General features: G+C 43.4%; 2 protein-coding genes across 12 annotated transcripts; one reads left to right on the plus strand and one right to left on the minus strand.

The window, feature by feature from the left end:
* Window positions 1-3,674: 3,674 nt before the first annotated feature.
* On the minus strand, window positions 3,675-6,042 carry LOC109875173 (trichohyalin). The gene is made up of 2 exons (XM_020467398.2): window positions 4,077-6,042; window positions 3,675-3,930 (listed from the first exon to the last, which is right to left on the minus strand). Exons 1-2 carry the CDS (start codon window positions 5,834-5,836, stop codon window positions 3,909-3,911), a joined length of 1,782 nt encoding a protein of 593 aa, XP_020322987.1. The 5' UTR covers window positions 5,837-6,042; the 3' UTR covers window positions 3,675-3,908.
* An 848-nt stretch (window positions 6,043-6,890) lies between these two features.
* Window positions 6,891-24,908, plus strand: LOC109874464 (acyl-coenzyme A thioesterase 11). 11 transcript variants are annotated; one of them, XM_031809990.1, is made up of 18 exons: window positions 6,891-7,048; window positions 12,413-12,598; window positions 13,786-13,795; window positions 16,225-16,397; window positions 18,093-18,162; window positions 18,290-18,350; window positions 18,478-18,579; window positions 18,717-18,852; window positions 18,990-19,143; window positions 19,448-19,567; window positions 22,179-22,317; window positions 22,467-22,522; window positions 22,627-22,693; window positions 23,160-23,243; window positions 23,419-23,552; window positions 23,692-23,856; window positions 23,958-24,084; window positions 24,273-24,908. In XM_031809990.1, the coding sequence occupies exons 2-18, from the start codon at window positions 12,463-12,465 to the stop codon at window positions 24,459-24,461; spliced, it is 1,923 nt and encodes a 640-aa protein (XP_031665850.1). In that variant the 5' UTR covers window positions 6,891-7,048; window positions 12,413-12,462; the 3' UTR covers window positions 24,462-24,908. The 11 variants fall into 11 exon arrangements, with proteins under 11 accessions (XP_031665850.1, XP_020321942.1, XP_031665854.1 ...); XM_031809994.1 differs by having other exon boundaries at window positions 6,893-7,048; window positions 13,786-15,987; XM_031809991.1 differs by lacking the exon at window positions 6,891-7,048 and adding an exon at window positions 7,093-7,393.
* Window positions 24,909-25,952: the final 1,044 nt, after the last annotated feature.

Consider the following 25,952-nt stretch of genomic DNA (forward strand, 5'->3'; position numbering starts at 1 on the left):
TCTACTAGCTTCAATATGAATCTGATTAAATGTGATAGGGTGAAGGCCCCAGTGCAACAGCACATGATGGAGACGATGATGAGGAGGAGACCATCTCTCTGGATTCCAGAAGGCATGAGGTATCATGTTAAGACTGTGAAAGTACTATTTACTCTACAATGGTGAGGAGTCCTCATCAAAAAATCTAATTTCTTTTACAGGACCCAGATGCTATACAGTGGGAAAACCAGCCTGGCAACATAGTGCGTATTAATAAAAGGACACCACATCCTGCCAAATTCCAGCTGCGCTAATTGTATTGTGTTCACAGAGCTCACAAGCTATCAGAAAGTTGTATGGCAACCACCTCCGGCGCCAAATAGAACTGGCAGACATAGACATTCAGTACAAGAAGAAAAAGATGGAAAATCTTGCACTGGAGTTCGAAATAAAAAAGAGGACAATTAGGAAACTGGACCTTGAAATAAAAAAACTTGAGAGGGAGGTGAGATATGCCTTCAATGTACACTGTATGCTAACTGTAACACAAATGTATTAATCATTATTTTTCTTTCCTCCCCCAGCTCCAAGAAGATGACACAGCTCAAAATAAAAATTAGGTATATTCTCGTAAAGTCAAGTGAGCCATGACATATGAGCTCTTATTGTGAGCACACAGGACGGTGGCATCTTTCTAAGTTTTTTTTAAATTTTCCCAGCAATCAGTACAACCAAGTCATCGTTATAAGGCATCGCCCTCTTTTGCCCACCCCCCCAGCACCAGGTGTGGCCACTAGCCTATATGAAGGCCCAAAATTGTGTGTTCCTTTCTGCTCTGACAATGGCATGCCCATTCGTGCGAGATGTGGTGGATGAAGAAGCACTTGTGCTGAGGAGAGCCTTCAGGCGAGAAAGGATCTTCAGGGACCGGTTGGACCCACTGGCCTTCCCTGATGACCATCTATATGAAAGATACAAGTTCTCTGCAGATGGCATTAGGTATCTATGCAGACTACTGGGTCCCAGGATTAAGCACCGCACTGCACGGAGCCATGCACTGAGTGTGGAGCAAATGGTTTGTGTGGCCTTGCGCTTTTTTGCTAGTGGAGCCTTCCTGTACTCAGTGGGGGATGCAGAACAGCTGAACAAGGCCACAATTTGCCGCACAATAAGGAGTGTGTGTCTGGCTATCAAAGCATTAGCAGATGTCTTCATCTCCTTCCCTGGCCACAGAAGACTCTGTGACATCAAAGAGGAGTTCTATAGGATTGCAGGTAAGAAGATCTACAAATTACAGGACAACTGTTAACACATAGTAGGATACTCATTACTTTGTGACAGGTTTCCCCAATGTCATTGGTGCAGTGGACTACACACACATAAGGATAAAAGCCCCCTCAGGTGCCCATGAGGCCGATTTTGTGAATAGGAAATCCTTTCACAGCATTAATGTTCAGGTGAACATAACTTTTTGATATTGTCCATTGACGAACACTCTGCATTGCCAGTGATGTGCATTGATTGGTGTAATATTCCTCATCTTATGATTTCAGATGGTCTGCAATGCTGACTGTGTGATCAGCAATGTTGTGGCAAAATGGCCTGGCTCAGTCCATGACTCCAGAATCTTTCGGGCCTCTGAAATCTATCACAAGGTAAGCCACACAACCCCTATTTATAACCATCATGGCTGTGTCAAGAATATCACTGTGTTTGAGGTAGTAATGATGAGATTTTGTGTTGACAGGTGAATTCTCTGGTGTGTTGCTGGGAGACAGGGGGTATGGCTGCCAGCCTTTTCTCCTGACACCTTTCACAGACCCCCAGGAAGCACAGCAGGCCTACAACCATGCCCATGCCAGGACCAGGGCCAGAGTTGAAATGACCTTTGGCCTCCTGAAGGCACGCTTTCACTGCCTTCACAAATTAAGGGTCAGCCCTGTTAGGGCATGTGATATTACTGTGGCTTGTGCTGTCCTCCACAATGTGGCCTGCCTGAGGAAGGAGAGGGCCCCCAGAGTGCCACCAGCCATGGACTGGGACAATCCGGCAATCTTCCCTGATGACGACAGTGGTCGGCCGCTGAGGGACCAATATGTGTTGAATTATTTTAGTTAGTATGTGTGCTTTCAATTTTGGTTAAATATGTCCTGCGGTGGCAGAGGAATATACGTTTTTTTGGGTTCGTTTTTTGACGAATTTGGCCTCTTATGATGTTTGTGCGGTATACTGTGTGTAATACAAGGCTGCAGGGAGGCTACTGCATCCATTCATTTGTCCAGTTGATGTGTATGGATTTGTCCTGCATTTATTTTAGTGTGCAGACATGCAGGGTGTGTTATATACAGACCTTTGAATGTGTATGTATCATTTTGTATAATATGCTTGGATTCTGTGCTTTCCATCTTGTAGAGTCACTGTGACTTCAGTTTCGAAAGGAGCTGATGGTTTACCTGCTTTGTTTTGTCCTTATTCAATAAAGGAACATAATGTTACACATTGTGTTTTTATATTCATATGGAATGTGTATTTGTTTATATGACAGAGTACTAGGGCCACACTGAAGAAAAAGGATAAAGTCATAAATGCAGAAAAGCTACATTGTTTTTACAGTTTTGATACTTATGACAATGTGATACTTAATATTCTGGCACATCAGCATGTCTTTGTTTATGAAACCATACTGAAGTACAATTTCACGAAATGCCCCACATCTGTCATTTTAACAACTGTCCTCCTTTAAAACAACTGGTTACAATATTATGACTTGTGTTTTTTTCCCCTCTGTGGCCCTAATATTCTATCATTTTATATATAGCCTTATAGTCTATGGGAAACTGTAAATTATCTAATGATAGCAACATCATCTAAGAATCATTTTTTATCCAAAATCATTGAAATTAATGATCACAAACGTTTAAATAATAACAGTGGGTCTAGTTATATGTGATAACAATGTATAGTGAGCAGTGAAATAACTATTGGTTTCCATTTGTGGTGACTGCTGACTGACATTAGGGATGAGATTAAATAGATCCTGGAATTTAGCCTGGTCTGGAGCAGGCTAGCTCCACAGAATAAATCTCCATGGTAATTTATACCATAACATATCCTCCTGCCCCCTATCCATCTTTAGTGCAACCGGATTACGGATCAATTGAGCCAGGATCACCAAGATATCCTGGCTTAATCCCTTATCCTAGTTTTGTGCAACAGGCCCCTGGTCTATGTTAAAAGTTTTTTTTTAAGTACTAAGTGTTTGTTAGGTAATAAGCCTATGTTTAAAATATGCCTAAAATAATTCAAATACAAAGTGATTGTTGAATTGTGTTTGGGAAATAAAGATATACATGTTTTTAAAAAGGTAGTGGTAATATTTCATTCAGTACAGAAATACCCATGGTAACTGGTGCCAAGATACTACTTTTTGGGGAGAAAGAAGCTATGTTTTCAAAACTGTAATGTTTACATGAAGACCATTTCCAGGAATACACAACATCCTGAAACATATGTAGACATCTTTGTTAGGAAGAATACTCTATTGCCCTTGACGGAATCATTTTGCAATTCTTTTAAAATTAGCAACTTTGTATTTCATAATTCTGAAAATATTGTTCACCGATATGCCTTGGGATGGCCATTTTGGACACTTCTCAGATTGCCTGCTTTGGTTACCAGTATTCATTCACAAAAAATCTATTAACATTCTTTTAATTTTGTTTCATTAAATTACATTTTGAAATATATGCAACAAAATGAACTACGTCTTTGTTTTTAAGTGTCTGGTTTTGAAATAACAATGTACCATATTATGAGGGAATAGTATCTGATAGGATCCGTATATAATTGATTCCGTTTGGATTTTCATTTTACTTCCAAAATATTTATTAGGAAATAACTTTCATATGATCATTCTGGGGCTGGACTTTTCACAGTTGGATCGTGTAAAACCTGCAAAAACGATGAGATAAATTAGCATCTTGGTAATGTGAACATTATTCCACCATGACATTTTTGCTATTGAGGAATTCACATAAATTACTGTTGTCACCAGTAGTACAGCTCATATTCAGCTCCCCTCTAGCTCTATTCTTTACCATTTTTGCAACTTCTGCCATTTGGTTATTTTCTTGGTCCGCAGAGGTGCAGTGGACTTTTGTACAGTAGCAGGCCCTACTCTGCCCTCCTGGCCCTGAGTCTCCTCCCTCTGGTAGCCCATGTCCCAACGTCCCATCATCTCCATCCTGGTATGACCTCCAGGGTACTGGGACTGGATCCCTGGATTGGCAGCAATGAACTCCTTGATCTTCTGGTCTGCCTCTAGATTCAGGTCTATCAGCCTATTGAGCCTGACCTGTTCCTTTGCCTTCTTCTCCTGAAGAATTGTTTTTATCTTCTGAGCCCTTGCTTTCTCCCACTCCTTCCAGCGCTTCTCCAGCCTTTGTCTTCTTTCCTCCTTTTTTACGAGTTCCCGCCGTATGATCTTCTGTAGGTCCCATTGGCGAAGGATGGCGTTTCCGTAAATGGCATAATCATTGCATACTAAACTCTGGATGTTATAGGTTGTGTTGATTCTCTTGCGATAATCTTCTTTGACTCTTGTATTGATCCAATTGATTATCCTCCTCCTCTTGCTCCTAGCCTCCTTGGGGTCTGTCTCCTCCTTGTCATAACTGTACCAGAGACATGTGTATCCGTCCCTGCAGATTTCACAGTCGCAGGGCCCATACATTAAAAGGTATTCCACCTCTTCATCACCGTCAGCCTCCTCTGCTCCATCAGGCAGTGAGTTTTCCTCATGACTACCCTGGCTGCTGTTCTTGTCCTCCAACTCCCTGTACCAGAGCCCATTTCTCTGTACCCTCTTCAGCGTGTTCTTTCTCCTGTACCTCTTCTCCCACTCTTGCCAGCGTCTTTCCAGCCTCCGTCTGGTTTTCTCACCTTTGAGGAGTTTTGCCCTCTTTTCTCTCTCCCGCTGGGCACGGCTGCAAACCACCACACCGTTTATGTACAACTGATCACTTTGAGTCTCCTCCCTCCAGTATGTTCTTGCAATCTTTCTCTCGTTTCTCTCTTTGACTTTTCTGTTCACCCAGCCAATCACTTTCCCAGTCACGCTGTCCACTTTGGTAGTTCTCTCGTCTGCCTGATTACTGTTTGAGGAACAGGTTCCTCCCTCCATATCTCCATTCGTCTTACTATTGGCAACATTCATAGGTGGTGCGCTGTCTTCTTTACTAATATTACTAGAGCCGTTGTGTCTGTAACATTTCTTGATGGCTTCGGCCTGGCCTCTACGCCTGGCCTCCTTTTGAAGCTCATACTGGGCTTCTTCCAGATCTGAGGAACGCATAATCTTTTTGTTGCCCATGAGAGCCAACTCTTCATCCTCACACTCCTCATCCTCAATGTCCAGCAGCTCCATGTCTGCCTTCCCAGCCCTGGGCCTGGGTGCTGGGTCAGCCTTGGGCTCGAGTCCATACTCAGGTATCAGGTCTGGTTTCGGCCTGGGCTTGCACTCAATGACCCTTGCTTTTAGCACAGGGACAGCAGGCTCCAACTTTCTCTGGACCCTCTCTTTGTCCTGTTGCACACTCTCCATATCTGTGTTCCCCCATGTCTTCTGTCCTGTTTTTCTTTCATATTTTTCTGCCTTTGTCTTATCCTCTTGTACCCTGAAATTCTCTATCTCTTTCTGTCTCTCCTTTGTTTCCTTCTCCTGTTGACTCCTTGCCATCTCTGCCTCCTGCATGTCTTGTTGGCACAAAACAGGGATATATGGAGGTGATCTGAAGAAGAACACAGCTGTGTCTCTTCTTGGGTACTCCTTATTTATGATGTCATTCCATTCTATCATTCATACCATTGTCATAATCCAAACCCTTTTTGTGATGACAGTGTTAAATCGTTTGTCTTGAAAAGATGATTCTGAAGCAGCAATTCTTTCCCTGATTAACTGATATTGTATCTCTGTAAAGGGTATAAAACTAGGCTCATCAATATGAAATAGCGTACTACTTATCTTGTTTACCCAGAAGTAAAATTCTCAAAGTTGTCACTTCCTCTTTCACTTCTGGGGGGAATGTGTTGTGAAATAGTGATTTTCGTTGTGTTAAGGAAATGAGAATTTCCTCACGTGAAGCCCATTGATTTACAGAACTGGCCTCTTTTGATTACTAGCAGATATGGTTTTTAAATAGTAGTATTATTAGTGGTTTACTGATGCCTGCTGCTGCTGAAGTGCGAAACAAATTATTTAATTTTGGTCCATTCATTGTGCAGAGGGACGCGTTGTTGTGTCTGGACTGGACACGCTGGAGATGAGGAAAATGGCATCCCTTGAGAGGGCAAGAATAAGATGTATGTCAGGAGAAGTGCAGTATTATCATAAGGAGACATACTTGGAATATGAAGGAGGAATGAGGGAAAAAGAGAGGCAGAGGAGGTTGAAGAGAGAGAGGGGTAGGAAGAGGGTGAGCTTGAATCGTTTAAAAATGGCAGGAAAATAGAGATGTTTTGTTAAAGAAGATTGGTAGAAAGAGAAATGGAAGTGAACGAGGGCGAAGTATCGGAGGGGGTAGGTGTGGTGAAGTTCTCTGATACTAATACATTACGTTGTTACAGGTGTCAAGCTTATGGGCATGTGGCAGCAGTGTGTACGAAGGAGGTTCTTAGGTGTGAGAAGTGTGCAGAAGGGCATGAGACAAAGGAATGGGTAGCATTGGGGAAAGTAATGGTATGTGTTAATTGGAAGAGTGCCCATAGGGCTGGGGATCAGAAATGTCAGTTGCGAGAGAGGCAGGTTGAGGTTTCCGGGGTTAGAGTAGTGCAGAAGTTGTCATATGCTGAGGCAGTGAAGAAAGTAGAGGAAGATGGGTTGGGGTGGGAGGGATCCTGAAAGGAGTGGTGTGAGTAGTATATCTGTACGAGTACAGAGAGATAGATCAACAAGTGATATATGCTTGAGTAAGATTAGATTTTTAGTGTTTATAGAAATGGTTATCAACTGTACTGGAGGGATGGAACACAAGTCGCTGAAAAATGAGGTTGTGGTGGCAGCTGCAGAGAGGTATTTGGGTGTACAAGAATTGTCAGAAGAGTTACAGGGTGTGTTGAGTGGTGGTGTCCTGTCCTTTCAAGCTGTTGGCCTGAGGTAGGACTAGTGGAGTAGGGTGGTGCGTTTGAGTGTAAGGTATTTTTGTTGATTTATTTTAATTTTCAAGCTAAGTATAAGGGAGTTATACTCCAGTCTAGTATGTGGCGGTAATGCAAAAGTGTTTGGATGCCAACCGCCTTTAAACCTCATCGAAGAAGAAGTAAAGGAAGCGAAGTCGCTCTCGCCCCCCCCTTTCGCTAATTTCACTGTTTATTTCACCGTGTTTATGATCCGGGTGGAGCAGTAAACGTGGTAGATGTGAGTGACGATGTTTTTAACACCGCTATTACGAATATTAGCAGTGTCCATCCCGTCGTTTAAACCACTGAAACAATTGTGCTTAAAATGTTTGACTGGCAAAGGGGATGTTTTCGTATGCTTAAAAACATACACCAAGCAATGTACTTTATGGAATGTATTCAAACAACCGTGTTCAGTAAGCTGTGGATAAGACTGGCAGTGGACAAAGTGCAGTGTTGTTCACCGGAGAGTAGCCTATACATTTCATACGAACTCCTGGCTAGCCACTGGACTTGCAGCTACCTTTAACTAGCTGTATAATTCATCCCACATTACGATCAACTGGCCAGCTGTATCAGGCAGCTAGATGCGAGGGAAAACAAATCTATTTGGTAGCTATCCGTCTGATTGATGTTAAGAATGCTATTTGTTACAGAATCTCCCTGTCGAGGGCGCTACAGTACGCTATATCACTGTTTGTCTGAGTATTTGTGTATTCATCAATTCCGCATACTCATGCCTTAAGCCAATCGAAAAAAAAATAGCAATGTGTCTGTCTCACACAAAGTTCCCTCCATTTTTTCCCGGTGCAAATTTCAGGTTTTCTGAGCAAACTTTAACGTCATGTGCAACTTCCAACGCGCGTTTATTGTGAACACTGACGCATGTTGATTTTCGTCCATCCACACCAGACGCGATCAGGTCACATTGGTTGAAATATCAAAACAAACTATATTAATTTGGGGACAGGTCGAAAATCATTAAACATGTATGGCAATTTAGCTAGCTTGCTGTTGCTAACTAATTTGTCCAGGGATATAAACATTGGGTTATTTTACCTTAAATGTACAAGGTCCTCTACTCCGACAATTAATCCACAGATAAAATAGTAAAAGTTTGTCCATGAACAAAATGTGCACACGTGGCTACATACAGCTCTCGCTCTGATCTCAAAACGAGCGCATCAAATCAGTTTATTTGTCACCTTCGCGAATACAACACTTTCCTACTCATTCATTACTGCTGCTGTGCTAGTTGAGGCGCTGAGTGGAAGTAGGAAGAACTCACATTTTATGGCTTATAAAAGTGTTGAATACAAAGTGTTGACAGTGCTGAGTAAGGACTGAAACATGAATTCACTCATAAAAACAGCATCTCTTTGCTATTTTGAACCATTTCATGTGTCTGAAGGTGTAAACTCTGCCTTCCCGGCAGGCCCAGAGTGCTGCAGACAGTCATCTGAGCAGTAGGCCTAAAGTGCATTTGATTTGCTCTCTGGGCCCATCGGAGAAGGCAGCGTTTGCGTCTCTCTGCCTGCTTCCAGAGGCAGTTTGGAACTCGGTAGTGAGTGTTGCAACCCAGGAAAGACCATTTTTCTAACGCGCTTCAGCACTCGGCAGTCCCATTCTGTGAGCTTGTACCACTTCGCGGCTGAGCCGTTGTTGCTTTTAGATGTATGTTTCCACTTCACAATAACAGCACTTACAGTTGACCAGGGTAGCTTTAGCAGGGCAGAAATTTAACAAACTGACTTTTTGGAACGGTGGCATCCTATGATAGAGTTCAGTGTGTCAAATCGGAGGGTCTGCTGTCCGGACCTCTGGCAGTCTCTATGGGGGTGCCACAGGGTTCAATTCTTGGACCGACTCTCTTCTCTGTATACATCAATGAGGTCGCTCTTGCTGCTGGTGAGTCCCTGATCCACCTCTACGCAGACGACACCATTCTGTATACTTCCGGCCCTTCTTTGGACACTGTGTTAACAACCCTCCAGGCAAGCTTCAATGCCATACAACTCTCCTTCCGTGGCCTCCAATTGCTCTTAAATACAAGTAAAACTAAATGCATGCTCTTCAACCGATCGCTACCTGCACCTACCCGCCTGTCCAACATCACTACTCTGGACGGCTCTGACTTAGAATACGTGGACAACTACAAATACTTAGGTGTCTGGTTAGACTGTAAACTCTCCTTCCAGACCCATATCAAACATCTCCAATCCAAAGTTAAATCTAGAATTGGCTTCCTATTTCGCAACAAAGCATCCTTCACTCATGCTGCCAAACATACCCTTGTAAAACTGACCATCCTACCAATCCTCGACTTTGGCGATGTCATTTACAAAATAGCCTCCAATACCCTACTCAACAAATTGGATGCAGTCTATCACAGTGCAATCCGTTTTATCACCAAAGCCCCATATACTACCCACCATTGCGACCTGTACGCTCTCGTTGGCTGGCCCTCGCTTCATACTCGTCGCCAAACCCACTGGCTCCATGTCATCTACAAGACCCTGCTAGGTAAAGTCCCCCCTTATCTCAGCTCGCTGGTCACCATAGCATCTCCCACCTGTAGCACACGCTCCAGCAGGTATATCTCTCTAGTCACCCCCAAAACCAATTCTTTCTTTGGCCGCCTCTCCTTCCAGTTCTCTGTTGCCAATGACTGGAACGAACTACAAAAATCTCTGAAACTGGAAACACTTATCTCCCTCACTAGCTTTAAGCACCAACTGTCAGAGCAGCTCACAGATTACTGCACCTGTACATAGCCCACCTATAATTTAGCCCAAACAACTACCTCTTTCCCAACTGTATTTAATTTTTATTTATTTATTTATTTTGCTCCTTTGCACCCCATTATTTTTTTATTTCTACTTTGCACATTCTTCCATTGCAAAACTACCATTCCAGTATTTTACTTGCTATATTGTATTTACTTTGCCATCATGGCCTTTTTTGCCTTTACCTCCCTTCTCACCTCATTTGCTCACATTGTATATAGACTTGTTTATACTGCATTATTGACTGTATGTTTGTTTTTACTCCATGTGTAACTCTGTGTCGTTTTATCTGTCGAACTGCTTTGCTTTATCTTGGCCAGGTCGCAATTGTAAATGAGAACTTGTTCTCAACTTGCCTACCTGGTTAAATAAAGGTAAAATAAATAAATAAATAAAAAATGACGGTGCCACATGGGAAGTCACTGAGCTCTTCAGTAAGGCCATTCTACTGCCAGTGTTTGTCTTTGGAGATTGCATGGCTGTGTGCTCGATTTTATACACCTGTCAGCAACGGGTGTGCCTGAAATAGACAAATCATTAAGGTTTTCGGACCATTATTTCAAGCAAAAAAACATGATTAACTGTGTGGTCTCAAATATTCAACATTAAGGAAATTATAAGTTACAGTATAATAAATATCTTTGTTTTTTCATTGGATGACCCCTCATTTCGAATGACTTAAAAATGTTGGGGGAAAAGGGAGATGGTTTGTTAAAGAGGATTGGTAGAAAGTGTAAGCTGAGTGAGCTGTATGTCCTCATTCACTTCCATTTCTGTTGTTCGATCCAACAAAGTATCCGAGGGGGAAGGTGTGGTGAACACATGCCATCTGATGCCCCCTTCCCGTGGGCCTTTTTCAGAAAGGTTCCAGGTTATTTGTTTGAATCCGTAACTATGTGGCAGAGTGCGAAGTAGATACATGTCCTTGTTTCTGTATTGGGTGATGGGACCGTAGCTCATCATGTGGAGTGTCATGATTTGTGGATTCTTGTTCTTGACATCTCTTAGGACAGACTCCAGGTGAGTCCATACTGCTCTCTCATTATGTCTAAGCGAGTCAGATATGGTGGCGTAGGACTGGCTTCCCTCCGATCGTAGACTGCTGTCTATGTAACCGATGTGAAATGGCTAGCTAGTTAGTGGTGGTGCGCGCTCGCTCTGAGACCTTGAAGTAGTGGTTCCCCTTGCTCTGCGAGGGCCGTGGCTTTTGTGGGTAACGATCCTTCGTGGGTGTCAGTTGTTGATGTGTGCAGAAGGTCCCTGGTTCGAGCCTGGGTAGGGGCGAGGGGACGGACTAAAGTTATATTGTTACATCTACTCCCCCCAAAGTAGAACGACTGGGTTTCTGTGGCTTATTTGCAATTGAGTTAGCAGTAATCCGAATCCTGACGATAAATGCATGTGCAAATTGACCCTCAATTAATATAGATAGATAGGTTAGTAGTTGTTTACATAAACATATTTTCAGTATTAGCTGCTTGATAAAAAAATGTTTTTGACATAAAACACCCTTATCCTACAAAAACCTGTAGATGAATAACTTAATACAAACATATTGACATCATTCAGTACAACCATATTGTGATTCATTGTTTAATTGAACCTTTTATTTATCTAGGCAAATCAGTTAAGAACAAATTGTTATTTACAATGACGGCATAGGAACAGTGGGTTAACTGCCTTGTTCAGGGGCAGAACAACATATTTTGACCTTGTCAGCTCGGGAATTCGATCTAGCAACCTGTCGGTTACTGACCCAACGCTCTAACCGTGAGGCTACCTGCCGCCCCCGGCATATGGTGTAACCGGAATTTCTGGTGACTCCGAATGCTTATTTTAGTTACACCTTATGACTTTTCTCACATAAACATGTGCTTATACACACACGTGGACACTTGACATTGACATAAAGTATTTTCTAAACGTTAAAAAATACATGTATGAAAATACCCGCAAATAAGTATGGAGACGGTATTTAAAGTTAGAGCGACATTTAGTATAAAGACAAATTTAAAGTTTATCTTCACTGTCCAGATAAATATGTAGGGGAGTATAGGCCCGGATTCAATACAAGGTGTTATAGCACAATATAACAAACTTCTAATAGTAAATTACGCTTCAGCCGACATGTGTACATGTGTAGTGCAGTGTCCGCGAACGTCAGGGGAAAATGCATTTTTAAAGGCGCGTTGTTTGCTGTTTAGTGCGCTGCACTTTAACGCAACTTGCATTGAATCCCAGCCATCAGCGATGTAGTGGTAAAAAAAAAAAAGTTGGGTATACGCTGATCGCCGTTCGCGGTAAGTAAAGAAACATTCCCTTTACTTTGAATGCATTTTCCTGCTAAAGGTGGGTAAATGCTCACACAAAATAAAAAGGTTTGTAAACTGCCAGCCATAAATTACTACAGACATTGATCAATAGCTTAGCCGTTATATTGCACCTGTTATTGGTCCCCTTTTCCATCCCAGGTGAAGACTTGTTCCACGTGTGAGAACAGAACGGGCTACTGCTCAAGAGCATGGCCCCTCTCCCAATGCTTGCTGGTAAGGAGGAGGTCAAAAGCACATCCGACCACGTCCTTGAGACGTTCTATCCCATCTCTCCCACCATCGACCTGCAGAGTGTCCAGGTCTACCAGGAGCAGAACCATAAAGGTAATACTACTGTTTATCTGTCAGCAAAACCAGTCAATACACCTACAGATGCATAGGATTTGACTGACGTTTTTTAAAATTTTTATTTCACCTTTATTTAACCAGGTAGGCTAGTTGAGAACAAGTTCTCATTTACATCTGAGACCTGGCCAAGATAAAGCAAAGCAGTGCGACACAAACAACCAAAGTTACACATGGAATAAACAAACATGCAGTCAATAATACAATAGAAAAGGTCTATATATAGTGTGTGATGAGGTAGGATAAGGAAGGTAAGGCAATAAATAGGCCATAGTGGTGAAATAATTACAATATAGCAATTAAACACTGGAATGATAGATGTGCAGAAGATGAGTGCAAGTAGAGATACTGGGGTGCAAAGGAGCAAAATAAATCAAATAAATAACAGTATGGGGGATGAGGTAGTTGGATGGGATATTTACAGATGGGCTATGTACAGGTGCAGTGATCTGTGAGCTGCTCTGACAGATGGTGCTTAAAGTTAGTGAGGGAGATATGAGTCTCCAGCTTCAGTGATTTTTGCAGTTCGTTCCAGTCATTGGCAGCAGAGAACTGGAAGAAAAGGTGGCCAAATGAGAAATTGGCTTTGGGGGTGACCAGTGAGATATACCTGCTGGAGCGCGTGCTACGGGTGGGTGTTGCTAGGGTGACCAGTGAGCTGAGGTAGGGCTTTACCTAGCAAAGACTTATAGATGACCTGGAGCCAGTGGATTTGGCGACGAATATGAAGCGAGGGCCAGCCAACGAGAGCATACAGGTCACAGTGGTGGGTAGTATATGGGGCTTTGGTGACAAAACTGTGATAGACTGCATCTAATTTGCAGAGTAGAGTGTTGGATGCTATTTTGTAAATGTGACATCGCCAAAGTCAAGGATCGGTAGGATAGTCAGTTTTACGACGGTATGTTTGGCAGCACGTGAAGGAGGCTTTGTTTGCGAAATAGGAAGCCGATTCTAGATTTCATTTTGGACATAATCTAACAGTTACAAAATACACTGTACAGCTGTGCAGTTTTACAGGTCCCACAATTGTCACACATTTGTTAGAAACAGAAATGGATAGTAACAGTGAATCCATTTTTACTTAGTAACTTAGATTTTTATACAAAAGCTATTTGAAAACATATGACCAGGTTTTTCTTCATCTCTCTGCTTTGCCTCTTCAGATTCCTCCAGGTCTGTCGGGGTACAAGTCTAAAATATTCCTGAGGTTCCTGTCCCTTTATCTGAACGGAGCTGTGTGAGCTGCAAAAATCAGCGCCTGAACAACAACAATAACCTTCCCATTTCTATTGTCAATACTGTCATATCTGAAAATACAGAAACCCTAGATAATCTATCTCATCATAGTCAAACGTTTGATTGTCTTTCTCTACCCTCGGACTTGTGGTTTTGAATTACACTCAACGAAAATAAACGCAACATCCAACAATTTTTAAATATTTTTTACTAAGTTACAGTTCATATAAGGAAATCAGTCAATTGAAATACATGAATTAGGCCCTAATCTATGGATTTCACATGACTGGGAACACAGATACGCATTTGTTAGTCACAGATACTGTACCTTAAAAAAAAGAAGGTAGGGGTGTAGATCAGAGAACAGTATCTGGTGTGACCATCTGCCTCGTGTAGCGCGACACATCTCCTTCACATAGAGTTGATCAGGCTGTTGATTGTGGTCTGTGGAATGTTGCCCCACACCTCTTTAATGGCAGTGCGAAGTTGCTGGATATTGGTGGGGACTGGAACACGCTGTCGATCCAGAACATCCCAAATATGCTAAATGGGTGACATGTCTGGTGATCTTGTCACAGTATCTCTATGCATTTAAATTGCCATTGATAAAATGCAATTGTGTTTGTTGTCTGTAGCTTATGCCTGCCCATACCATAACCAGACCACCACCATGGGGCACTCTGTTCACAATTTTGGAATCAGCAAACTGCTTGCCCACACAACGCTGTACAGTTGAAACAGGGATTCATCCATGAAGAGCACACTTCTCCAGCATGCAGGTGGCCATCGAAGGTGAGCATTTGCCCACTGAAGTCGGTTACGACGACAAACTGCAACAGGTCAAGACCCCGGTGAAGACAACGAGCATGCAGATTAGATGGGTTCTGATAGTTTGTGCAGGAATTATTCAGTTGTGCAAACCCACATTTTCATCAGCTGTCCGGGTGGCTGGTCTCAGACAATTCCGTAGGTGAAGAAGTCGGATGTGGAGGTTCTGGGCTGGCGTGGTTACACGTGGCCTGCGGTTGTGAGGCCGGTTGAACGTAATGCCAAATTCTCTAAAAGGACGTTGGGGGTGGCTTATGTGAGAGAAATTAACATTAAATGATCTGGCAACAGCTCTGGTGGTCATTCCTGTAGACCAGCATTCCAATTTTAGTCTCCCACAAAACATGAAACGTCTGTGGCATTGTGTTGTGTGACAAAACTGCACATTTTAGTGGCCTTTTATTGTCCCCAGCACAAGGTGCACCTGTGTAATGATCATGCTGTTTAATCAAGTTCTTGATATGCCATACCTGTCATTTTAAAGGATAATCTTGGCAAAGGAGAAATACTCACTAACAGGGATGTAAACAAATTTGTGCACAAAATTTTAGAAAAACTTTTTGTGCAAATAGAACATTTCTTGGATCTTTTATTTCAGCTCATGAAACATGGGACCAACACTTCACATGTTGCGTCTATATTTCTATGTAATTATGATAAACACATTATAAAAAAAATTAAAAAATGTTTCCATAACTTATTGAGTGGTTACAGATGTCACACAATTAAAATTGACTACATGTCGTACTCAAGATACATTGAAATATGCCGGTGAAATGATCCATTCCACCTTAAAATGTGGAGGGTGTTAGCGTCACGTCCTACCCACAGTCACTAAAACGGTCCGACCACAATATCATAACCACCTGAAGCGCGTCGGAGGTTGTCGAAACTGCATGGGCAGAGTACGCGATCTGGAAAAACCCAATCTCGAAATATTCCGTGCGTGTTATACCTTTTGAGGTAAATGAATAAACGAAATCAAATTATCGTCGTCGTATCCTGATTCCACTGCTGCGTGGGCATTTTGATTTCATGTTTGTACTTTGGAGTGAACTTTTCTCTGCAGTTAGCCACCTTTGCGATCACTAGTGCAGTGTCCATTCATGCTGGTAGCTCAGATTTAATTTAGCTAATGTGCTGCTACGTTTTTTACGACGGTACTTGCAGCTGTCGAATAGAATGAACTAGCATTGCTGCTACTTAGCTGTCTAAGGGAAGCTCCTATAGCAGAACAAGATTTTGCAATCACTGGCACTGCGCAAGAATCTGTCACACCTACTGTGTATATTTGAGTTCAGGTGAGTCATGGAGCAGGCGAGCTCTACTGCCAGTTAACTTTGCTACTGCTCTTTCTATTTAACCCTTTGAAGACCCAGGGATTATAAAACCCAGGAATTATAAAGCATATTCTATATTTAATTTGAGATGGTAGGTATTTCTGTATTTGCTGGCTATAGCCTATTTTTATGGGTAACATGTTGGTCATTTTAGGTCACCCAAATGAAACGCATTAACTAACATATGTCTTTTCCTAGAGAAAGCATCTCCGGGACCCCTAAAATGAGCAGACACCAAAATGGGGAGGAGTACAGGAACCCAACAGAGGTGAAGAAGAGCCAGATAGTGATGCCCTGCCATGCCAACCACCGCCAGGAGCTCAGCGTGGGAGAGCTGCTCAAATGGATGGACTCTACAGCCTGTCTGTCAGGTGTGTGTTCTCTTGCTCACAGTGGGCTTGTGGGAATAGGCTTATTGGTCCATTTTTGGATGATAATTTTAAGGATTTTTATTCGGATCCCCATTAGCTGTTGAAGAAGCAGATGCTATTCTTCCTGGGGTCCAGACAAAACTCAGAACTTGACAAAAGACCGAACACAAATGGAGAAGAACAGCAACGCAGGTTTAAACTAAGAACACTAAAGGGCAATGGGACTGAAGTTCCTTACTAAGACATGATTAGGTTGCATAGCTATGAAACCTAAGAGAAACTTTTACTAAGACATGAGTCATAATATCGCGTACATGTCCACATCATGCTCAGGAAGCTCTTTGCGTATATAATGATGGCATAGTTTCTCACTATGAAATGTCAACACATTGTAACACTGTAATATTTGGTGACACTGACCAGCGTTATCTTCACAGGTAAAACCAGCGGTGATGTTTCTAGGACGTCTGAGTACTCCACTGTTACTTGACGTCTGAGTACTCCACTGTTACTTGTCGTCTGAGTACTCCACTGTTACTTGACGTCTGAGTACTCCACTGTTACTTGTCGTCTGAGTACTCCACTGTTACTTGTCGTCTGAGTACTCCACTGTTACTTGTCGTCTGAGTACTCCACTGTTACTTGTCGTCTGAGTACTCCACTGTTACTTGACGTCTGAGTACTCCACTGTTACTTGACGTCTGAGTACTCCACTGTTACTTGACGTCTGAGTACTCCACTGTTACTTGACGTCTGAGTACTCCACTGTTACTTGTCGTCTGAGTACTCCACTGTTACTTGTCGTCTGAGTACTCCACTGTTACTTGTCGTCTGAGTACTCCACTGTTACTTGTCGTCTGAGTACTCCACTGTTACTTGACGTCTGAGTACTCCACTGTTCCTTGACGTCTGAGTACTCCACTGTTCCTTGACGTCTGAGTACTCCACTGTTACTTGTCGTCTGAGTACTCCACTGTTACTTGTCGTCTGAGTACTCCACTGTTACTTGACGTCTGAGTACTCCACTGTTACTTGACGTCTGAGTACTCCACTGTTACTTGACGTCTGAGTACTCCACTGTTACTTGACGTCTGAGTACTCCATTGTTACTTGACGTCTGAGTACTCCATTGTTACTTGACGTCTGAGTACTCCATTGTTACTTGACGTCTGAGTACTCCATTGTTACTTGACGTCTGAGTACTCCATTGTTACTTGACGTCTGAGTACTCCATTGTTACTTGACGTCTGAGTAGTCCATTGTTACTTGACGTCTGAGTAGTCCATTGTTACTTGACGTCTGAGTACTCCACTGCTACTTGACGTCTGAGTACTCCACTGCTACTTGACGTCTGAGTACTCCACGGTTACTGACCATCTGGAGTAATAGGCTATGCTTATAACAACAGATGAAATATACTTTGTGGACTCTTTGACTCTGGCATAACAATTTGTCACTTTTGTTTAGGGGGAGAAAACATAGTCGGGTTAGGCTAATGCACAGTATCCCGGGACTGAAGGGTCACACTTTTCCTACTGATGTGCTGCTGTGACAAAAAGAAAGTGACTCTTGCACTCACGAGAGCCCTAAGCTTGGCACACTATGTATAGTATGTTGAACAGTAGTCTGTTCTTAACTGTAATCTGCACTCTCTAGACAGGAAGTACAACCTCATTATTTATTTACTCACCACAGCTGAAAGGCATGCTGGGTGTCCCTGTGTCACTGTCTCGGTCGACGACATCCACTTTGAACACACTATTGGGTAGGTGTCTGGGTTGTTAGGTTGCCTTATTTTGTTGTGTGCATTCTCTCTTAATGACAACTACTGCTGATAAAGTATGGCTTACTTAAGGATGTGTGTGTGTGTGTGTGTGTGTGTGTTTCTTCAGGGTTGGACAGGTGGTCAACATCAAGGCCAAAGTCAATCGAGCTTTCAACACCAGCATGGAGGTCAGGGCCACATTCAAACCCTATGACATATACCCAGTCCAAATCCAAACGGATTGATTTCCAACTGCGCAATAGTTAAATTTAGGTGATTTTGATATCTACTGTGATGCTTTGTGTGTGTCTAAAGGTTGGAATCGTGGTGAGCTGTGAAGACCTGTTCAGTGATACCCACTGGAGTGTGTGTCGGGCGGTTGCCACGTTTGTCAGCCAGCGCACCACGGGAGGGAAGGTGGTACTGGATGAGAGAGTGCCTTTATAAAGATGCTGGGTTGACGTTTAAGTGTTGCTGCTGAGTAATGTTGAGTGTGTGTCTGCTCTCTGCTGTAATCGGCAATTAACTTGACTTTGCGGGTGTCCACTCTACAGGTGCAGCTGCGTCCGTTGGTCCCCTGTACACAGGCGGAGCAGGTGGAGCACAGTCTAGCAGCTGAGAGGAGGAGGATGAGGCTCGTCCACGCTGATATCATGAAGGACCTGCTCGCTAACAGGGCCTTCCAACAAGGTCAGTCGCTGTGGCATTGACCTTTGCGGGAGGACTAACACCACTACAGGAACTGTAATGGGGTATGACTCGTCATGCTGAGTAATATTGAATTTGTGTATGCTGACACGTTCTGTAATAACCTGTGTGTGTTTTAGTGGAGGTCCAGGAGGCTGAGAAGGCGGTGCCAGCAGAGAGGACACGGGTGGAGAGTGTTGAGTTGGTTCTTCCCACTCATGCCAACCACCAGGTCAACACGTTCGGAGGACAGATCATGGCCTGGATGGAGAACGTGGCTACCATCGCTGCAAGGTATAACACCCACACCAGATGCACACCATCTGTAATTCTCTTAAATACGCAAAGATGTGATAGGATTGCGCTCATAAACTATTTTTTGGACTGGGCACCTATCACATTTTTGCATAGCTAGATTAATTGGGGGAGTTTTATACTCCAACCAAACCTTTGGGAGAGTGCGATGGTCGTATTTTGACACTAGCCCGAGTATAGTAATGTTATTACACATTGATTCCAGATAAAACAAAACGTATGACATTTAAATGACTTTTTTCTTCTTTTTTTTACTCCTCTGTGTCATCCTCTTCCTCTCCAGTCGTCTGTGTAACGCTCACCCCACCCTGCAGAGCATAGACATGTTCCATTTCAGGGGTCCCTCACACGTGGGCGACCGGCTGGTCCTCAAAGCCATAGTCAACAATGCATTCAAGAACAGGTGAGCTTTAGATCATTTACTGTATAAAGCAAAATCATAAATTGGTTTGACAGTGATTTTTTTGTTGTTGTTGTATTTGAGTCTTTCAAATCAATGGGGGAGTACTTGTGCTCATGTTATTGGGTGAGTCATCAGGGGAACATTTTACGATAAGGCTCTATTTGTAAAGGGGTTATAAAAGTTATTAACAATTTATTTGATCATTTGTGAATGCATTATAAACCATTAATAAATTGTTGTATCGCATTGGTCAAAATAGTGCAATAACAGGTCAGTGTTTGCCAAATACTGAGCCAGTATTTACCTCCACTTATTAACCATTTATAAAGAGACCCTTATGTGTCATCATGCAACCTTATTTTCAATAGTTGCACAGTTGAACAAGAGTTTATTTTCTTACTTTTGATGCATTGGTGCTTTGTCCCAGAAACAGAAGAGGTTGGTTTTCATGGTGTCTGGACCCACCTTTGCAACCTTGATGCCCCGGCCAAATTTACTTCCAGGACATTATTCAATCATCATTCCTAACATGTTACCCCTTTCCAGATGATGTCAACACACTTCTCTTTGACAGTATGGTGAACGCTCTGGTGCGAAATGGTAACCGTATTACCTTCGGTTGGTGAAACAGTGGAGGTATCCTCTCACAACGTGGAAAGTTTTGGTCTTCATACCCAGCATTCATTGACTGGACATGTTTAACAAAGTGTTGAATCTTCTCATGTATGTAGTGATGAGTACCCAATACTGCCTATAAGTACACAATATATACAAAAGTATGTGGACACCCACAAAAGTATGTGGATTTGGCTATTTCAGCCATACCGGTTGCTGGAAGGTGTATAAAATAGAGCACACAGCTATGCCATCTCCATAGACAGCCATGCACCCTCCATGGCAGGAGAATGGCCTTACTGCAGAGCTCAGTGGTACCGTCATAGGATGCCACCTTTCCAACAAGTCAGTTAGTCAAATTTCTGCCCTGCTATATCTGCCCCGGTCAACTCTAAGTCATTTTTATTGTGAAGTGGAAACGTCTAGGAGAAACAACGGCTCAGCCGCGAAGTCGTAGGCCACACAAGCTCACAGAATGGGACTGCCGATTGCTGAAGCATACAGCGCATAAAAATTGTCTGTCCTCGGTTGTAACACTCACTACTGAGTTCCAAACTGCCTCTGGAAGCAGTGTCAGCACAATAACTGTTCGTCGGGAGCTTTATGGCCGAGCAGACGCACACAAGCCTAAGATCACCATGCGGAATGCCAAGCGTCGGCTGGAGTTGTGACTCATGTTCACTGCCAATGGACTCTGGAGCAGTGGAAATGAGTTCTCTGGAGTGATGAATCACGTTTCACCATCTGGCAGTCGGACAGACAAATCTGGGTTTGGTGGATGCCAGGAAAACGCTACCTACCCGAATGCTTAGTGCCAACTGTAAAGTTTGGTGGATGAGAAATAATGGTCTGGGGCTGTTTTTCATGGTTCGGGCTAGGCCCCTTAGTTCCAGTGAAGGGAACTCTTAACGCTACAGCATACAATGACATTCTAGATGATTCTGTGCTTCCAACTTTGTGGCAACCTGTTTGGGGAAGGCCCTTTCCTGTTTCAGTATGACAATGCCCCGTGCACAAATGAGGTACGTACAGAAATGGTTTGTCGAGATTGGTGTGGAAGAACTTGACTGGCCTGCACAGAGCCCTGACCTCAACCCCATCAAACACCTTTGGGATTAATTGGAACACCAACTGTGAGCCAGACCTAATCGCTCAACATCAGTGCCCGACCTCACTAATGCTCTTGTGGCTGAATGGAATCAAGTCCCCGCCACAATATTCCAACATCTAGTGGAACGCCTTCCCAGAAGAGTGGAGGCTGTTATAGCAGCAAAGGGGAGACCAACTCCATGTTAATGCCCATGATTTTGGAATTAGATGTTCGGCGTGCAGGTGTTCACGTACTTTTGGTCGTGTATGTCTAAGCTCTGAGTGAACTCTCAAATAATCTATAGATGTTTTACCCACATGTAGAACTGCAAAATGTATACCTTATTTTAAAGTGACAATCCACTGTCCATTAACAAATGAATTACCAACATTTATAACTGCTGAAAAGATACCTTTTCTAAGGAAAGTGAAAACCTACGGATCATGCATTGAGTTAGGCCTACCAATATTTATAGCTTAAAAGAAAGTGGAAACCTTCTGGCCATTCTCCTGAGGGATCCCCTTTAACATTACAAGTCAGAATAGAAATTGACGCACTGTCACATGATGTCAGTGTCAACACAGAATTCTGTGCACATTCCAGGTCGTCTTTCTTTCAATCGGTTTCACAGATGGGCAGATCTCACAAAGTCAGGGATTTCTCCGAACCACACCCAAAATATGACTTGAGATCTTCAGATGAGGCCTTAATTCCTGGAATAATAAAAAAAAGTGTAATTTCAAACCCTCTATAAACCCTCTATAAACCCTTTACAAACCTTATTCTAAAGTGTTACCGGTAATGGATTGATCAATCTCTAATAAGTTCAAGTTTCACTCATTAACTTTCATTGGATCTGACTTGCTGACCTGAGATGGTAACGTGAGTGTCCCCGTGATGTCGCAGCATGGAGGTGGGCGTGTGTGCGGAGGCTTATCAGGGGGAGGAGCCTCTGAGACACATCAACAGCGCCTTCATGACCTTCGAAATCCGCGACCAGGAAGGCAAGCCATGCACGTTGCCAAGGATACGACCCGAACCGCTGGTCAGTCACCTGATGCTCATTCACAACTGATCAAGATTAGATAAATGTTCACATTTTAACTAAAAATGTTAGAAACAGTAACTAAGGGCCCTATTTTTAAACAATTTTCACAATATTGTCCTGTTGTCTGATCTGAATCTCACTGACAGGAGGGAATGAGACGTTACCAGGAGGCCATCGCTAGAAACAAGATCAGACTCGACAGGTGAACAGATGAGCCCATTTGTTAACATTACTGCAAAATCTAGATCATAATTGGAATTAGGGCACAAAACAGAGATGCCAATATATATTTTGGTGTTTATTCAGGAAGTACATAATATCCTGCAAGCAGACAGAGGTGCCCTTATCTGTACCGTGGGACCTCAGCAACCAGGTAAAGGAGGAGAAGGGGGGGCCCCAAATGTCTCCATGTACTCACTGACTACAAGCTTTGGTTCTCACTCGGGTTCTCTCTTAACATAACAGTTGATACAACTTAGACGTGAGAGGTAAACAGTACCGACAGGAGTTGAAATGCTGGTCAAGAAAGATGAAGAATAATAAGCATGTCTCAGTCACGAGTAAAAACCAAAGTTCATACGTGTGCCGGGTTTTATGGACTGTCCAATCACGTTAGCCGTGAAATCAGATATAAACCATATCGCCGGGGTGATAACGTGATTGCAAAAGTGCTATGTCATGTCTAACTGTCCCAATGAAAACATTGCACTTACCGTGTTTGAAGCTAAATTAGTGTAAAATGTGAATAGTGGAACAATTCCTATTCACATACAGTAGTAATATGATAGTAGTCTGTGATAGTAGTAACAACTGACTGACTGTATCGTGAACGGCTACAGGTGTACCTCAGCTACAACAACGTGTCTGCTCTGAAGATGCTGGCCGCCAGAAACAACTGGTTGTTAAACTCTGAGAAAAACAAGGTGAGCTTTCTTGAGACTCTCTTTTAGGTTAACCACAAGGCAGAGTGGACCACAGGTTATGGCCAAGGGGGCCCTGAATTTTTCTCGATCACATGACCGAACTAGGAAAAACTCGGGGCCCATGTTAAACTAAGGGCTCTAATCCTGGTTTATGTAATCCTCCTCTGTCCACCAGGTGAGCCTGTACACCCTGGAGCAGAAGCAGGTGTTGAGTTTTAAGGTTGAGACGGAGGTAGACATCCCAGCTGAGAGGGCCTTTATGTTGCTCTCTGACTTAAGCAAGAGAGTGGAGTGGGACCCAAACTACGAGTGGGTATCTGTATGCACGCACACTCTGGACTCTCTCAGGTGGCGTATAAGGCCTCGAGTGTACACAGCGGCCTCCCCCACATTTACAGTGTAATGTCTCAGACTGGCTTCTCCTGATTTCATGACGTTCCCTGTGCAGGAGGTGTGAGCTGATTCTTAGGGTGAACGATGATGACTTTCTGTACCGCGTGGTGACTCCTTCCATAAGCCAGGATGGGGCCAGTAACAGCCCTTCAGCCGATCAGGGAGGGAAGGTCCAGGACTTCATCCTCCTAGCCTCCAGGAGACCACCGTGTGACAGCGGGTGAGTGGCAGACTGACAGACACAGACAGGCAGAAAAAAAGAGAGGAGACCAATGCGAGTGAAAGCGATTGAGTGACAATGTTTTTCTGCGCCTTTCCAAGGGACCCTTATGTTATTGCTCTGCGTTCGGTCACTCTACCCACACACCCTCCTACAGAGGGATACAACAGGGGAGAGGTTTTGTGTGCCGGCTTCAGCATCCTGGAGGTCTCCAAAGATATCTCCAAGGTAAGAAAGTGTGTAAACTGTCATTTTGTAGGTCTGCTCATAAGTTCTCCCACTGCACTTGTTTTTAAACCAAAGTCATTGTTTGCCTTTTGCTTTGAAGTACCTTGAATTTCCACTGGGAAAATGAACATGACAGATTGCACCGTTATCGATGATGTTAACTCCTATCCTTGTGCTGGCTCTCCTAGATCTCCTACTTCAACCAGGCATCTCCCGAGGTCCTGCCCTACATCTCCACAGACATCGCCGGGCTCTCCTCCAGCTTCTACGGCATCTTCTGCACCTGTAACACCTTCCTCCAGGAGAACAGGGTTGACCATACCTCCACTCCCCAGTCCCAACCACCCTCCTCTACACTAAAACGTACACAACTCTAACCCTTTATCCTTCACCAACCTGACCCCCTCACCCTTGATGACTATTGTACTGATCGATTGAACACACTGCCATTAGAGGATCCGATTTTCTTCAACTGTTTATTTTATTAGAATGGTTTATGAAAGGAGCCTAATTCCCAGATTTGTTTGTGCAGTCTTGCCAACTCCTATGGTCATTGACAATGACCATGAATGTAGGAGTTAGCAAAACAGATCTGGGACCAGGAACGTTTTTTTGTGGCTGTGAGTAATTACAATTGTCCCTTAAAGCACTTAGTCTCCCTATTCTCCCCACCTGTGTTCCTTGGATTGACACCCAACCCCCTGTGACCTGGCTCAAGCCTGCCCAGAGCACTCTGGCCTCTTCACACACTAAGCTGAGCCATGTTGACAGCAAGGATTATTAGTGTGGAAAACTGTTTTTGACAATAAAGGGTCAGAATTGCATTTGCTGTGTTTTATTCATTTGTTTTTTATGACGAGGCTATTAAATGTTTCACTTTACACATACAATATTGTATCTTAGATAACAATATCTTATCTTAAACTAAGGCGATATATTGAATAGAAATGACAAAAGAGTAGACAATTATTGCTAATAATTGTACAATCAATATTTTACGATGAAATTGAAGACATTATTTTATTTTTTCGAACTTTAAATCCAACAAAACAAATAAATGTAGCAAACTGCCGTTTAAGGCGATCATGTCTTCACATCTTAGACCTGTCCCACTGGGCACAGAAGTCAATTCAACGTCTAGTTTTCATTTACATTTGGTTGAGTTGTCAACTAACATGATTTCAATGTGAAATCAACAAAAAAGGTCATCATGTCATTGGATTTAGGTAAAAAGATTTAGAAAAAAAGAATGCACTTGTGTTGATTACTTTTTGCAAATCCTATCCGTTTTCAGGCATCACATAGATTTTTGGGGGGGTTGAAATAATGTGGAAACAATGTTGATTCAACCAGTTTTTACCCAGTAGGGTAGTTCTCAGAGATATACAAAACAAGCTTCGGTCTTCGCTCTCAGAGGTTGGCCATGATCGCCTGTCGCCTCCTGATCCCACTTTCTATGCCGTGCTCCACTGTCAGTGAGTATCGTGGCTGCCCCTCCTGAAGCCCCCTCTGCCCCTTCACAGACCTACCTAGTGGCTCGGCCCTCACCTGCAGTGACACTCCTTGCCAGGGCCCCCTCAGTACCTCCTCCATGTCTTCCACCATGGCCCTGGTATACCCCTCCCCCAGGGCTTCAAGGGGCCAGCTAGGGGCCAGTGTGATATAGAAGACCTGGTTGACTGTGGAGGAACTCCCCTCCCAGAGATGTAGCCCTGGGTCTGGGAGGCACCATGGAACAGGGCCATGTTGACCGAGACGGGGCCATACAGGAGGTCCCAGTGGTAGGCTGAGCTGAGGAAGTGGCGAGAGGGCTCCAGCTAGCTCAAGACTGGATCTTCAGGTAGGTACCCCAGGGCTTCGGGGAAGCC

This window comes from Oncorhynchus kisutch, linkage group LG30 (assembly GCF_002021735.2).
Source record: "Oncorhynchus kisutch isolate 150728-3 linkage group LG30, Okis_V2, whole genome shotgun sequence".
NCBI classification, from domain to species: domain Eukaryota; kingdom Metazoa; phylum Chordata; class Actinopteri; order Salmoniformes; family Salmonidae; genus Oncorhynchus; species Oncorhynchus kisutch.